Source organism: Electrophorus electricus, chromosome 3 (assembly GCF_041902795.1).
Source record: "Electrophorus electricus isolate QZ-2024a chromosome 3, ASM4190279v1, whole genome shotgun sequence".
In the NCBI taxonomy this organism is placed as follows: domain Eukaryota; kingdom Metazoa; phylum Chordata; class Actinopteri; order Gymnotiformes; family Gymnotidae; genus Electrophorus; species Electrophorus electricus.
Genome location: NC_137499.1, coordinates 41,520,031 through 41,537,264, shown reverse-complemented (window position 1 = coordinate 41,537,264; position 17,234 = coordinate 41,520,031). Strand labels below are relative to the sequence as shown.

General features: G+C 46.2%; 1 protein-coding gene across 2 annotated transcripts; it reads right to left on the bottom strand.

The window, feature by feature from the left end:
* Positions 1 to 961: 961 nt before the first annotated feature.
* Positions 962 to 17,151, bottom strand: cavin1a (caveolae associated protein 1a). 2 transcript variants are annotated; one of them, XM_081711659.1, is made up of 3 exons: positions 16,117 to 17,151; positions 6,179 to 6,241; positions 962 to 3,019 (listed from the first exon to the last, which is right to left on the bottom strand). In XM_081711659.1, exons 1-3 carry the CDS (start codon positions 16,672 to 16,674, stop codon positions 2,333 to 2,335), a joined length of 1,308 nt encoding a protein of 435 aa, XP_081567785.1. In that variant the 5' UTR covers positions 16,675 to 17,151; the 3' UTR covers positions 962 to 2,332. The 2 variants fall into 2 exon arrangements, with proteins under 2 accessions (XP_081567785.1, XP_026885643.3); XM_027029842.3 differs by lacking the exon at positions 6,179 to 6,241 and having other exon boundaries at positions 16,117 to 17,138.
* Between the last annotated feature and the right edge of the window lie 83 nt (positions 17,152 to 17,234).

The window sequence follows — 17,234 nt, the reverse complement described above, 5'->3', positions numbered from 1 at the left end:
ATCTATCTAACCTTTTACCCATCCACTTCTTTACCAAGGAATCCTTGGACTTTCTCTAAACTTGTATCCATGTCTTTTCTTGCCATTGGAGCATGTGGATCAAAGAAGGTAAAACAGAACTTTGAGACCTTAAGAACTTCACCAGTACCAGTGTGCCCAGGACTTCACCAGTACCAGTGTATCCAGAAATTCACCAGTACCAGTGTGTCCAGGACTTCACCAGTACCAGTGTGTCCAGGACTTCACCAGTACCAGTGTGTCCAGGACTTTCTGTTGTGCGGAAGTCTTTCTTTAGTTTAAAGTGAGTTAGTTTAGGACTACGACACCTCTCACTGTATCTGATGAGTATTGATATGAACTCAGTATCTTGTGACCAGTCGGATCAGGATTTACTGTTGGATCAGTCTCAGTTGGTTTTTGGGTTGAGCCTCGCTCACACTTGCGCACGCGCACACACACGCATGCACACATGCACACGCGCACGCACGCACGCACGCATGCACGCGCACACACACACACGCACACACACACACACACACACACACACACACACACACACACACACACACACACACACACACACACACACAGCACACAGTCTATCTCTCTGTCTCTGGCTGTGGGGTAAAACACTCTCCTTAATCAAATTCCCCCTCCATTGATTCTGCAACTAGAAACCCACCGAGACAGCAAGAATGGACACGACACAATGCTGAGCACATGGTACAGTCCCCCGCACACGTTACAGTCCCCCGCACATGGTACGGTTCCCCGCACACGGTACGGTTCCCCGCACACGTTACAGTCCCCCGCACATGGTACAGTCCCCTGCACACGCGTCAGCACTATCTTGTGCTATAAGGGGAAACCGTTACAAGAACTGGAAACAAAGTGAAAGTGTTCTGTCTATCTTTTATTTCTTTATTTCAATTCTCACATTAACCAGCCTCAACCGCTGAGATGTTATTAGATTGTTTTATTTGGTTGTTCAAAGCATCTTACATTTCACTCATTAAGCCAAAAAGCAAAACCCTACAGAAGCAGTGGAAGTCGAAAGGCAGTCGCCGTGGTGATGAGCAGACCACACCGATCCTTGTGGCGGACATACAAGAAATCAGACCCAGTTTTGATCTAACTAACTAATCAGACCCAGTTCTGATATAACTAACAAGGTTTCGAGCCGGACCTAAGTAAGATGTGTCCAGTTCCCCTCTGGTACGCAGACACATGGTTTATAAAGACTGATACAAGCATGTAAGTAAAACCTCACTCCGTCACAATACATAACATGTTCACAGCACCATCAGCACGTGTCCCATGAGATATTACAGCTGTGTCCCTTGTAAATTAATCTATTAAACATGATACATACTGTATATGAGCTTGCAAAGGAACATATACAATAAAAAAGCATTTGTCACAACTTGAAGGCTATAAACATGTTATATATTCCATTAGGACGGAGTTAAACTGTATACATCTCTGCACAGATCAGAGAAAACCATAGACCTCTTCACACAGATCATGTTAACAGGTTTCCCATAGGCCCTGCACTTTTTGCCCCATCAGAAATGTACTGTATGTACAGGAAGTGGGTGCACACAGACGTGAACATGGGTGTAACATGCACAGGATAAAGCACTAAACGTGTTTTAAAATGCACCTGACATTATAGCGGAATTGTGAAACGAACAGTGTCAATCTTGTATCTGGTAAATGGATAATGCTCTACGTGTTGAGCTTTGTGTCATTCTTAAGTCCAAAACAGAAACACACTGTAAGCACACTGTCAGTCAGAAAGCAGGAAATACCAAGAGATGGCAATGAGCTGTTCCTGTGTGACTCTCAGCCCCAGTTCTTACACCATTTTAGGCTTTTTTGTTAACCTAAAGTGACTCTTTAAACTTCATTTAGATGTTAGTGGCAAATTTTCCTGTTTCTCAATCCAGACCCAGTGAGATTAAGGGGCCCTGTGATAACATTACTCACATCATCCATGAAGAGTGTAATTATCAAACATCAGCCTGGATCTGAGGCAACTCAGGTCACACAGTGAGATCCTGTCAGTGAACTACTACTAGACTATGGTTTTACAGCCTCAGATATCAGAGAATTAACAGCAACATTTGAATAAAAAAAACACCAATGAATGAATGAATGAGAGTGAGTGAATGAATGAATGAATGAGTTCAGTGCATCCCTCATTCCCTCATGCTTGTATATTAATTCTACTCTTCACAAACACAGCTGTGCATACGTCATATTTCCCCCCCATTGCTGGCCATCGCTGGCCTGCACGCCACCTTCAGCGCGATGAACTTTGACCCCAGCTTCACTGGGTGGCACTCTCCGTGGGGAGGGCCCTGGTATTGAGCACCTTCTCGGGCTGCTGGGACACTGCTTTCCCCTCCGGGCTGCTCAGATCCACCAGCTCCCCCTCCTCCTCCCACTCCTCCTCCTCCTCCGGCTCCGCCTCTATCTCGCGCATGGGCACAGGCTCCTCCTCACCCTCGCGGATCTTCTTCACGTAGAAGGTGAAGGGGGGCACGCGGTAGGTGGTGGTCTTGGGGCGGGTGTGGGCGGAGCGCCCAGGGGTCAGAGACTTCTTCAGTTTGTCTCGGGAGGTGCGGAGCTTCTCTCTGCGCTCGGTGCTAGGCGTGATTCTCGTGCTCAGCTTGCCCATCTTCTTGCCCAGACTCTGTTTGGTTCTCTGCAGGTTCTCCCGTGTCCTCAGGCGGGTCTTCTCCAGGTTCTCCCGGGTTCTCTGCCTGGTCTTCTCCAGGTTCTCCCTGGTCTTCTGCCTGGTCTTCTCCATCTGCTCCTTGCTGAAGGCCTTCTTCAGCTCGTCCACACGCTGTAGGCCACTCCTCTTTATGCGGGCGGCTCGAGACTCCTCCACGGTCTCCTCGATCTCCACCTCCTCATCAGAGCCCCGTGCCTCCCCTCCACCTCCACCCAGCACCAGCTCATCTTCTTCTCCTACTGGAGCAGATGGTGTAGGGGTTAGGATGGGTTTCTCCTAAGAGGGGAAGGCAGTGAGAGAAGGAGAGAGAGAGAGGAGAGAGAGAAGGAGAGAATAAATATTAAACAATAAATAAACATAACTGACATGTTTTAGTTGTGATGTTACCAGTTCTATTTAATGCAATTCGTATTTTTATTTTAAACTTTTGCTCTTTGCTGTAGGAAACAGTTGAAACACTTTTGGACAATGTGTGCTAGCTCACAAAAAGGACATGATTTAATTTACCTATATTTATCCATCCCACTGTATGGCGACACACGTGCCTGTTTCAACTAATTACTGATTTGAGTCTGCATATAATTAGCCCACAATTACCCAAATCAAGCTACAATCAAAATGTTCGCTTCCACTCGAAGTTAATAAATGTTATTTTGGAGGCTAGCCTGCCATTTAGAATTCAGAACGCATCTTCAGACATCAGCAGCGAGGAACTGCTATAATGAAGGGTCGGGGGACTCCTGTGGCGTGAAAATGATACGATTTTTATGCAGCCAGTTCGGCGATTTTTGTGTCATTTTTTGTCACAACCGGATGAACGTAATTTACAGAGGTGACGGCCGCCCCCTAGTGGCCTTTTAAAACACCTACTACAAATTTCTCATTTTTAAACTACTAAAGTAATATCTAATAAGTACACTATTACTACTCCCTTCAAAAGTACTTGGGTCTACTATAAATATCGCTCTGGAAGTGATAACATACCGCAACATAGATGAAGAAATAATCCAGAATTCTTTCTGCATGATTTGACTGTTAAATAATAACCAGGGTGCCTCGTCTCACGCGCATCTACAACGCTAAGAAAACCGCAGAACAGGCAGAACCGTCACGTGCAGAGAGGCTTCCGCATGATAACAGAAGTGGTGAACACGTGCAAACGGACTAACCATCCTTACAAATGGTTCGTGCAAAAGGAGTTATTTTTATTAAAGCTCCCCCTGGTGGTGACGGGCAGGAGCAACCCTCTAAAACGCTTGATAAACGTTCACTATGAACGTGAAGCTCTCCCTCTCAGTGGCACGCGCACGGTCCTTTCCGTGGACCCACGCAGCTGTGCCGCGTGATTGTAATTAGCTAGATGTGGACACATCACTAACTTCGTCGGTTTTCGGCAAACGTACACTCTTAAATTGCATCGTCTTGATAGAGGTGTTGCATTTATAACGTTACATCGTCTAAAGCGTTATAAGGTTTCACTGGGACGTTTTCGTCAAGCTGAAACGTGTCAAGGAAAAATTTGGCACAAGAACTTAACAGCGTGTGTTCAGAGTGGCTTTCGAAAATGCTGGCAAAGCACCCAGCAGCTGCCGTCCTCCCGAGTCTTCACCGTGCAGCGGAGCCCAACTAAGGCTCCGTTAAAGCGGAGATAAAAAAGCAGGGCGTTTGTTTGCCGCCTGTATATAGTGGCACGCGACCTCAGCTCCGTGGACTTGAGTGGGAGTCATATTCTGTGCGTGCGTGCTTTTATTTCAGGCTCCGCTTCCCTGCACCCTGGATTCCGTATCTCCCTTTCCCTGGACTTCAGCCGTCACCCCACCCCACCTTTCATACTGCAATAAACAAATAAATACCGATGCTGTCACCGTAGCGACAGCCAGCAATAGTCTCCACTCCAGGCAGGGGGCAGCAGTAAACATCTGACTCAACCACACATTACCAAACTTAACTCGACGTGAAGGGCACCACAGTAGGGCCGTTTGGGAATGTGAGCAAAGCACAGAATCTGTGTACTGTGCAAGAGACTGTGTGTGTGTAAACGTGGTGGCATACTAGCAGAGACTATGAATATGTCATGCTCACAAAGTGCTGCTTCACCATAAAGACCAGCAGTACTGATGCCACTGTGTTCTCACTAGTCACTGTTCTGTCTACGGTCCCTGTGTTCTCACTAGTCACTGTTCTGTCTACGGTCCCTGTGTTCTCACTAGTCACTGTTCTGTCTACGGTCCCTGTGTTCTCACTAGTCACTGTTCTGTCTACGGTCCCTGTGTTCTCACTAGTCACTGTTCTGTCTACGGTCCCTGTGTTCTCACTGGTCACTGTTCTGTCTACGGTCCCTGTGTTCTCACTAGTCACTGTTCTGTCTACGGTCCCTGTGTTCTCACTAGTCACTGTTCTGTCTACGGTCCCTGTGTTCTCACTAGTCACTGTTCTGTCTACGGTCCCTGTGTTCTCACTAGTCACTGTTCTGTCTACGGTCCCTGTGTTCTCACTAGTCACTGTTCTGTCTACGGTCCCTGTGTTCTCACTAGTCACTGTTCTGTCTACGGTCCCTGTGTTCTCACTGGTCACTGTTCTGTCTACGGTCCCTGTGTTCTCACTAGTCACTGTTCTGTCTACGGTCCCTGTGTTCTCACTAGTCACTGTTCTGTCTACGGTCCCTGTGTTCTCACTAGTCACTGTTCTGTCTACGGTCCCTGTGTTCTCACTAGTCACTGTTCTGTCTACGGTCCCTGTGTTCTCACTAGTCACTGTTCTGTCTACGGTCCCTGTGTTCTCACTGGTCACTGTTCTGTCTACGGTCCCTGTGTTCTCACTAGTCACTGTTCTGTCTACGGTCCCTGTGTTCTCACTAGTCACTGTTCTGTCTACGGTCCCTGTGTTCTCACTAGTCACTGTTCTGTCTACGGTCCCTGTGTTCTCACTAGTCACTGTTCTGTCTACGGTCCCTGTGTTCTCATTAGTCACTGTTCTGTCTACGGTCCCTGTGTTCTCACTAGTCACTGTTCTGTCTACGGTCACTGTGTTCTGTTGTTTTGTTTTTTTGCCATTTTTTTTCTGTTGATGTACTGAACACAACAAACGCTTGAGTCCAGATATTTCACGGCACACTTTGTATTAGACAGACAGCTAGAGGACAATAGCAAACTTCCCTACCATTATGCAGACAGGCTGTCCTGGCAACCCACAAGATCTGCAGTGACTCTGTGGAACTGTACACAAAATAATTGTGACTCCTGTAGAAATGTGAAGTTTTCTGAACAGGTGTGTTTGAAAAAAAGAGAAAAAGACGAAGAGGAAAGGGGAGAAGAGTAAGGTAGAGAGTGAGAGAATGAAAGAGAGAGTGAGAGCATGAGTGAGAGAGGGGGAGAGAACAAGAGAGTGAGAGAACGCATGAGTGAGAGAGTGAGACAGCATGAACGAGTCTCTTGCCTTCTTTTGAGCAGTGTTGAAAGCCACAGTGAGGATGAATGAGATGACAGCTGCTCTGCACTGCTGCTAGAGAAAACATTCTATTAATGCAACTCAGTCACGCACCTCCACCCCCTACTACCCCACCCATTAACTACCCTTCACCCCCTTCTACTACCCCACCCATTAACTACCCTTCACCCCCTTCTACTACCCCACCCATTAACTACCCTTCACCCCCTCTACTACCCCACCCATTAACTACCCTTCACCCCCCTCTACTACCCCACCCATTAACTACCCTTCACCCCCTTCTACTACCCCACCCATTAACTACCCTTCACCCCCTTCTACTACCCCACCCATTAACTACCCTTCACCCCCTCTACTACCCCACCCATTAACTACCCTTCACCCCCCTCTACTACCCCACCCATTAACTACCCTTCACCCCCTTCTACTACCCCACCCATTAACTACCCTTCACCCCCCTCTACTACCCCACCCATTAACTACCCTTCACCCCCTACTACTACCACCAATTAACTACCCTTCACCCCCTCTACTACCCCACCCATTAACTACCCTTCACCCCCTTCTACTACCCCACCCATTAACTACCCTTCACCCCCCTCTACTACCCCACCCATTAACTACCCTTCACCCCCTTCTACTACCCCACCCATTAACTACCGTTCACCCCTTCTACTACCCGACCCATTAACTACCCTTCACCCCTTCTACTACCCCACCCATTAACTACCCTTCACCCCTTCTACTACCCCACCCATTAAACTACCCTTATCCTTATCATTATCCAAATATGTAGTTAAGTGTTATTTAATAAAATGTCATGTGAACAGTGATTTGTCTTCTAAGGTCCATGAAACCTGCTACATAAAATGATCGATTTTTTCTGTGAATGTAGTGCTTTATTTCTCCTTTTCACCCTCAGACACTCACATGTCTAGCAGATATCTCGGATGGCAGCTTGTCACTTGAAGCATGGCTGAGCTGCTATAACTGGAGATGCCTCCATCTTGGGATCTCACTGGAGAACACATGGATCAGCTCACCTGACAAGCTCACGCAACCCTGCGTAACCATTTCTCATTGGTTCACTTGACTTGATCGTTTCCCTCTGCATGTCCCTCCAGTCCATCATGTGTTTGTTCAGTGTCTCGTCATCTCCAGACTCATCCTGGCAGGTCTCCCCTCTGTGCTGTCATACCCCTGCAGCACCTCAGCATGTTTTCAACCTCCTGAAGTTCTCACCAGCTGTGTTTACATTTACGGGATTTATCTGACACCTTTATCCAAAGCAACTTACAATCATGTCTGAACACAACTTGAGTTGTTAAGGTTTAAGGGTCTTGCTCAGGGACCCAACAGTGACAACTTGGTGGTGTTGAGACTTGAACTGGCAACCTTCAGATTACTAGTCCAGTACCACTGAGCTACCACTACCAGTGTGTTCCCTCCACTGGCCCCCTGTAGCAGCTCACAGCACATTTAAAACACTGATATTTGTCTGCAAAGCCATATCTGGGCCAGCACCTACACACCTAATCAAACCCCGTTCTGCACCACACTGCCCTCAATCCTCTGTTAGTGCTCGAGCTGAACCACTGACCCTCCAGACACAAAGACGACATCTATCAGCACTCTTCTCTGTCACTTTCACCAAGTCAGTGTAAATATGCACTTTTACTATCTTTTGTTCCACTCTAGCCTGGACATTAGGCTTTTCTCGCATGCGCTGATCTATCCGCTGTCACAGGAGGACATGAACATGACACTTCTGAATACTGTACATGTGACTCCAATCACCAGTGTTTCCCCTCTCATTCAGTACCTTTCCTTGCTAGAACTTTAGGAAGTGTTATTAAAGGAGAACCAACCCCTAGTTTTATAAAGTAGTCACTCTTCATCAGCTTTGCTTCAGGGTGGAGGAAGTCCAACCCCCTTCACAGTTCCTCACTGGGCTTATACAGGCTCAAACAGGCCTGAAGTTTTAGCCTTCAAAACCTCCATGTCCCCTTTTGGGAAGAAAATGGAATTCTAATGGATTTTACACTTTATGCAGAAGATGACAAATGGTTATGATGTACTGGGAGAACTGCATGTACACACACACACACACACACACACACACACACACAAAAAAAAATCCGGATGTGAAGGTGGCATAACTCAGTACAGGGCCAGATCATAGTCCTACAAATGCTTTCTCTCACTCTCTCTGTCTCTCTCTCTCAGACACACAGCATATGAGTACATTTAATTTCTTAAAAAGATACTTACAGATGAAGTCTGTAAGTCTTCATGCACTCATGCATATACACACTGCAGGACAAACTCCTGTCAGACCTTCACTCATACAGGCACTGCTATATTAAGCTCTTGGCACTGAAACTGAGATGACAGCTATTTTAATACTACCAAAACCAGAGAGTATCATAATATCAACCAATGGAGGCAAGGAACTAGCTTAGCTCGCTAGTATAGGTAAGGCTAGTATAGATAACTCTATTATAGGTAACGCCAGTATAGGTAATTTTAGTATAGCTGATGCTAGTATAGGTAATGCTAGTATAGGTAACGCTAGTGTAGGTAAATTTAGTATAGGTAACTCTAGTACAGGTAATGTTAGTATAGGTAATGCTAGTAAAGGTAATACCAGTATAGGTAACGTTGGTATAGGTAACGCTAGTACAGGTAACGTTAGTATAGGTAATGCTAGCAAAGGTAATACCAGTATAGGTAACGTTAGTATAGGTAACGCTAGTACAGGTAACGTTAGTATAGGTAATGCTAGTAAAGGTAATACTAGTATAGGTAACGTTGGTATAGGTAACGCTAGTACAGGTAATGTTAGTATAGGTAACGCTAGTACAGGTAACGTTAGTATAGGTAACGCTAGTATAGGTAACGTTAGTATAGGTAACGCTAGTATAGGTAACGTTAGTATAGGTAATGCCAATATAGGCAATGCTAGTATAGGTAATGTTAGCTACTAGCAAACTTTTCATCTTTGTTTACATAGAGGCTCTTTATGTTCCTACTTGTGTAACATTCAAAGAAAAGCCTGTGTTGTTATATAAATCTATAAGATGTATCTTTGTCAAGCCATTTGTCAGGTAGCTAGCTATAACCCTAATCCTATTTCATCAACAACACACAACTCATAAGCTTGCTTGCTAGCTAACTAGCTAGTTTGATTGGTTAAAGATCCACTCTAGTTCAGCTAACGCTAGTAGGTCCAACACTGACGTGGAAACAGTTTTTTGATAAGACATCTAGCTACTTAATTTGTTAATATCAAGTTCTGTTTGAGAACTGATATATCCCTGATGCAGACTGAAACATATACGGTTCATAGCATGGTTTTAATTTAGATTGTGCATGACACTGTAAATAGTCAGCTCGCTTACATACACAGAGGCTCATTTTATGTATTTGTTTATTTATTTTGACGCAATGTCGTCGTAACTGACTATGAGTCTTGTAGTGTGACATCACCAAAGAACATTCACGCAGTGTCTGAGACGCTCCACGACCCCCGACGAACAGTCTAGTATATCTGGACTGTTTGGTATTTTTCTGCCTGCTCTGACTTTGTTTGCCGTTGAACAGTAGGGTGAGATGACACCTGTTTCTTCTTATCGTAAGACCGGCAACAACACACCAAGCGCTTCTGCAGCCATGATGGATGACCTGTGAAGTCGTGCGACGCCATGAACGATGATTGGTTGGCACGAAACGTATTGCGTGGCTGGAGTCCCGACCAGGACACGGTAAGAATTTAGGACAATACAGTCGCCTAATCCGGGTGTTGTGACAAATATCACGCAGTCTGACTATGGCATGAGAACCGGTCACAAGCTGAAATATTCCTAAAACCAGGCATAAAGCTTACAGAAGTATTTGGCTGGAAATAACTCCCGTGGGGTTTTTAAAGTTGTTCTAATATTTTAAAGCCACGTAAACTAATCTAACATGCTGCGCATAAAACAGGTGAATTCCCACTCGTACCAGGCCACAGCAGTAGATGCGTCTCTGCAGATGATAATGATAACAGCGACAGTTCTGCTCTCACACACTAGTTGGTTCCCCAAGAGAGAAGCCTCTCGGGTCAGATCTGCACACAGAGCCTAATCTTAGTTCACATCTGTTGAGTCTGTGAGCCATCATGGTGCTTCTCTGTAAACCATCCAGTCAGAACAAGCAAACAAAAACACACATAAAACAGCTTGTTTTATTTGAGGGCCAAATCATAGGGTTGGAAATGGTGTGTTTGTGGAGGTCCTTTGGCTGAAAGGTGCCTACAACACACAGACGTCTGTGATTCAATGTAGAAAAAACAATCCATCTTCAGGTGTTTGAGCTCTCATACACAGCTCTCATACACAGAGTAAAACCCAGGACCTGTCAGTGACAGCGGTCTTCAGGACCTGACCTGTCAGAGACAGGGGTTTTTCTCCTCTCAGTGACGGTGGTCTTCTATGTCACCCTGTATCCAGCACAGGGGTCCCTGGCCTCTGCTGATAGCTCACATCACACTTTAAGGATCTGAGAAACACACTAAACTACTAGAACATTGACAGTGCTGCTACTAGTGTAATGACTAGTAGAGAGTCATTGAGTGTTTGAGGGTGCAGCCATGTTGTGTTGAACTGTCCACACCACAGAGCTCAGCCTGAATACGAATCCTAATGGGTGTGTGTGGAAATACAGCCTGTTTTGAGTGTTTTTTCCCAGTCAGTTCCACTGAGAAACTGTCTATTTATATGCTAATCTCAGTTATTGACAAGCTCCATTATCAGACCTACCCAGGTATTGTCAGACCTAGTTCTGATACACTGACCAGTAGTGAGGGTTTGTCAGACCTAGTTCTGCTACACTGACCGGAGGTAATGGATTATCAGACCCAAATCTGCATCAGGAGATGCTTTTTAAAATGGGACAAATTAGAGGGCTTAGAAGCATTGTTCAAGGGCCTTGGAGCACCCAAAGAACACAAGCATGATAGAAGTGTGATGTGTAGTGTGTAACAGTCTGAGATCCAGATGTGGTGTGTATGTGGTGTGCAAGAGTCTTGAGATCCAGATATGAATAGCATAACAGAGTGAAAACAAAGCACTTCATACCCTGGTTAGGATCTGCAGAGAGCTGCTGTGTGTGTGGCAGTCGCGGTTCTGTTGCAACTGACGACCCAGTTTAAATTTAAGAGCCATGTAGAAGAATGCTGCTATTCCAGGACCTGAAAGAGAACATCTGTGACACAACATCAACGCCACTCATGCATGTCTCTCTCACAGCAACACACACACCTGTTTGGGTACATCTGATACTCTGCAGAAAATAGACAGCAGACCAATGTGCCTGCATAGAAATGTCCAAAACGACCTACAGTGTAACAGTGAGGAGCGTAGACATTCTATGGCATAACAGTGTGAGGAGTGGAGAGACGTCCTACAACGTAACAGTGTGAGGAGCGTAGATGTCCTACAGCGTAACAGCGTGAGGAGCGTAGATGTCCTACAGTGTAACAGCATGAGGAGCGTAGACGTCCTACAGCGTAACAGCATGAGGAGCGTAGACGTCCTACAGCATAACAGCGCGAGGAGCGTAGACGTCCTACAGCATAACAGCGCGAGGAGCGTAGACGTCCTACAGCATAACAGCGCGAGGAGCGTAGAGACAACACGCCTAATGCCCCCAGACACACAGAGACAACACCTCGAATGCCCCCAGACACACAGAGACAACACCCTGAATGTCCCTAGACACCCAGAGACAACACCCCGAATGCCCCTAGACACACAGAGACAACACCCCGAATGCCCCTGGACACACAGAGACAACACCCCGAATGCCCCTGGACACACAGGGATGTTGTCTCTGTGTGTCTGGGGGCATTTGAGGTGTTGCCTCTGATTCCCCCACAGGCAGAAGAAAACTTTTCTTCCTATGTGATGTTTCCATAAATACACTTTTAATGTTCCCCTCCAAATGTCTCTCATTTCCAGAGACTTAAAGAAATGCACACACACACACACACACACAAACTCTCTCTCTCTCAGGCCCAGTCATCCAGTGAGATACCAATTTAACAGCAGTAATTTATATGGACCTCTTAGGAGCTGTGTTATGCGCAACTTGATATCTGTTTAATGTTGTGTAAGCTGTAGCTTCAGTGGACCCTGATGCCAGGACAACACACACACCCACACCCACACCCACAGAGCTGGTACTGAGATTCTCACATTCTTTCCTTTTAGGTGTCAGTAGGTGGATGTCAGAATATATCACATCATTTGGGGAAAACTGAATCAGTTTTGTTTGGAACAAGGAAAAAGTTAAAGATTCATTAGTGGAAGCTAAGAACACGATTAAATATGGAGGATGAATGTTAGATTATATGTCAGGCAAGGAGCAGGCAGATAGAGTTTTAACTAAGGCTTAGGTTAGGGGCTTTGGTACAGCTCTATTTTAATGATGCCTGTTCTTCGTGGTTAGGGTTAGGGGCTTTGGTACAGCTCTATTTTAATGATGCCTTTTTAATTGTGTGAGGTGTATGAGGTGTGTGAGGTGTATAAGGTGTGTGAGGTTTCATGGAGATGGACAATCTCAGATGTGCTGCCCCAGCGTGTGAGTGGAGTGTGTTGTGTCCCCTGTATATGTGCAGTTGAAATTTAAATGACTGATCGTGTGTGAGGTTTAAAGTATGCTGTTAAGAAATTGATTCAAGATTGGGTTATGGGTAATAATTAGATGGATATGTTATGTATGATATGTTTTGAATTTTATTTGAGCTCTTATGAGCAAATGTATTGTAAGCCACATTTGCTATTTTCATCTGTTGCCTAATAGAGGATCATGTTTTGTATAAGGGAAAACAATGCAAATAAGTGTTTGGACCTATTTGTGTTGTCCCAGACAGTTTCTGGTTTTATTACAGACACCATGTCAGTATGTCAGTCCATATGCCAGTATGGACATTCACTAATCCAGTATGGACATTACAGACACCATGTCAGTATGTCAATGTGGACATTCACTAACCCAGTGTGGAACACCCAAATCAAATCAAACACGGTTATATAGATGAACTTCACACAAATGAACTTCAGTGCACTTTATCTACAGCTGAGTTAGTACAGAGCAGTACAGGTTAGCACAGGTCAATACAGAGCATTACAGAGCAGTACAGCTCAGTACAGAGCAATACAGGTTAGCACAGGTCAGTACAGAGCAGTACAGGATAGTACAGGACAGTACAGAGCATTACAGAGCAGTACAGGTTAGCACAGGTCAGTACAGAGCATTACAGAGCAGTACCGGTCAGTACAGAGCAGTACAGGATAGCACAGGTCAGAACAGAGCATTACAGAGCAGTACCGGTCAGTACAGAGCAGTACAGGTTAGCACAGGTCAGTACAGAGCAGTACCGGTCAGTACAGGCTGGTCTGTAGGAAGGAAACTTAAGTGCAGACAAAGATTCCTGCATGTGTGCGTGTGCACTTGCATCTGTGTGCAGGCGTGTGTGTGTGTGTGTGTGTGTGTGTATGTGTATGCACCTGCTAAAAGATGTGCACCTGTTGGGTCCCTGAGCATAACTCTCTCAGTGAGCATATAAGAGCTGACCCTGAAGCTGCGATATGTGGAAAAGCATTTCAATGTACTGTACATCATCCATCTGGCCTAGATAATCAAAAATACACACACCCCCTTAGTGACAGCCGTTCAGAGAAAGCTGAACCGCTCTGTGGACGCTGCCTCAGAAAAACACCTCCATCTGTTTGCAGAGCTACATGCGTACAGGGTGCTTCTGTACTCCAGGGAGCCACTGGCCTGCACCATCTCAGATTTCCCCAGCACTTGTGGTCCAGCTCACGAGGGGCTCGATAGCTCATTAGCTGATGAGCCGAATCAGGTGAAGGCAGGGGGTGGGGGCAGTGGTCTCCGGTACTGCAACTCAGAAAGCCCTGGGGTAAAGTACCCACAATTCCTTCAGCTTCCACACCCCCAATACAACGCTCTATCGCCCTCTGTCTTTCTCTCTCTGACAGTAACCTTGCTAAACTGCATTGCAGACATTACCACATTCTAAACTATAAGTAGACTGTCCATTGGTGGAGAAGAGGGAGCAGGGGGGGATGTCTCTGGGTGAATCTCAGTCTGTCATTCTACACCCTCCTCCGCCCCACATCACCTTCATGTTTCTCTACTGCATTCCAGCCTACAGTCCAACGACCGTCTAGTAAGCTCCCACGACGCTTTATACCACACCAGAACAGTCTAGTACGCTCCCACAACACTAGTAATGGTCCCATTGCAAAGGAAGGCCCATTACTGGGAAGAGACATAGGACATTTATTTGTCCTTCACTTTGCATTGTCTGTGCTCCCATAGACTACCATTCTGCTGAACTGGGCACAAAGGTGGTCATGTTGATACTACGAAGGAAGGTGTACGTGAAGGATGAAGGTGTGGCACTGGTCACTAAAGCAGAGCCAAATTATTCTGACCACTTAGACTGAATCTGCTTTACTGAAGTCTGCAGTTAAATAATAAACAAACAAGTCTCGCCATTAATCAGTAAAAAAATAAAAAATACAACTACAGAGCACATGTATAAAAGAGAAAAGCCTTTTACTTTACACATACTGACCCAGCTCCCATGTGAGAAGTCTGTTGTTACGTTTAATTAAATCATAAGCATATGTCGACTTCCTTCAATAATACATACATAAATGTGAAATAAAAAGCTAAATAGAAAAAAGGTAAATTACTTCAAACTCTAGTCAAATTTAAAGGGAGTGGAGAACTTCAGCACACAAACACACACAGACATGCTCATAGCATCATACGTTTATGGCCAACACGCACACCTACACAAGTCCACTATCTGCACAGCACACGTGCTTTAACACAGCTGGATACACCATCACACTGAGACAGTAAACGTGTGGACGAGAGAGAGAGAGAAACAGCATTATTTAAGATTCGGCCATTTCCTTCTCTGCCTTCCTTACAACATTTATCAAATATTACAAATATCAGTTTCATCACACCACATTATCACTGGTGTGTGGTATGTGAAGAACTCTTTAAAACCACTGAGACATCCACAATCCCACAAACCCTACCAGAATCCCGTTTGTTTTTGTTTTTAAAAAAAAAGGTACTGCAACACATGCGCAATTGAGTTTTGGGGAAAATTTTAAAACCTGTGTTGAATCAGGGTAGATGAAACCAGTTCTCACCAGCTGGTTGCTAGGGGAGCCCACAGTCTACTGTAACCGATATATTTCTCATAACTGCAAACATACTTAGCTAGCTTAGCTAGGTTTCTAACACAACAAAATAACTCTAAAAATGTAATCTGTATTGCACACAGGAACTGAACTCTACCTCTTAAAATGCTCTAGCAAGAAATATAAAATTAAAAAAGCTATAATTTATTCAGCGTTTGGTGTTTTAGGCACATTTTTTTGTGAAATTTGAGTACTCCAGGGCATCTCTTCGTTTTGAGTTATTAATGATGAATTATTCATTTATCACAGAGTGCTGAATATATTCTGTATGTGTGAAATTCTGGCCATCTGTGGAAGGCTCATATCACAGGTCTCGGGGCACCACGTGTGGTCCCTGTCTGGGAGGAGCAGAAAGCTTCAGTATGACGCTACGCTCGGCTGGGAGCTGAGACCTTTTGATGCTGAAAGGGGAGTGCAGAACCGAGCCCTGCGGAGGAATCTCGCCTGCAAGCATGAGGACTACTGAACACATCCGCAGGTTCACCATGGCGACAGAGCCGATTCCAGGAAAGTCAGTGAGGTCCCTTCTGCCCATATAGACGATGTAATTCAGACATGCCCTAAAACAAACGTGGAGACTCGAACGTGTGCGCACGCTGTACAGAACCCCTCCTCACAGCCCTCATCCACACTCACCTGGTAAATGAGCACTCTGAAGTTCTTCCTCTTGAGAAGCTTGTGTTCATTGTTCTCCAGCTTCTTGATTTGGCCCGCCTGCTGGTCCAGCTCGGTCCGCATGCCCTTCACGCTCACGTTCACCTTGCGTACCTTCCCCAGGAGTTTGGTGGCGGCCGCAGACGTGCTGCTCTGGCTCTTCGCTAGACGCGTCAGCTCATCCTGGACGCCCGCGACACTCTTCTCCACACGCTCTTGCCGTGCCTCCAGCCCGTCCTGTTTCTGCTGGATCTGGTCCACTGCACCGATGATCTTGTCCAGCAGGGCCAGTACCATCATGCCGGCGTCCTGGGCCTCAGACCTGGGGAGCTCCCCGCCGCCGTCCTCCCCAGGCACCGGCACCGGGTCCGCCTTGTTCTCCGCTCCGTTGATGTCGTCGGCCACAGTAACCTTGCGGTCGGAGGCCGGCGTGGTCAGCGATGGCTTGGCGGCAGCCATGACCAATGCCACCTCGTCATCGTCGGAGGAAGAGACCTCATCGACTGCTGGGCGAGCCTGCTTCAGGTTCGTGCCTGCCATGGCTGTCCACGCCGGCAAACTCACACACACACACACACACTCGCTGGACTCTCAGACGGAGACCTGCACAGCACACGCGCGCACGCAGCGTGTGGGAACGAACGCAGTCCAAAGAGTAAAAATAAAGCACTAAAAAAAGCCCTCAGCGGTCACACGAAGACATGCAGCATGAGTGCGACCTGCACGACTGTCCCAGCTTCACTCAGTCAGCCTGGCCTTTCTCGACATCAATATCGAACTCTACCTTTCAAAAAATCCCTTTGTCCTGTCCTTCTCTCTCTGTGTGCGCCTCTTCAGGGAGAATCCAGCCAAGGACTCCAGCAAGCCGGGCTGGGCACACTCAGCTCTGAGGCGTGTGTATGTGCAGGGCACAGTGGGTGAGACTGCGCTCAAATGTCACGGTTCACACTGAAGCCCCCCTGTCAAGAGTTCTCCTTCCCTTTCATGCCCCTCCTTCTAGAACAGTCACTTACCGTAAGGCCACACCCACGCTGACCATCTCTGGCTCAGGCTCGACCCTTTTGGAGGCTGCCAAAGACACATTTACGCAAGCACGCATA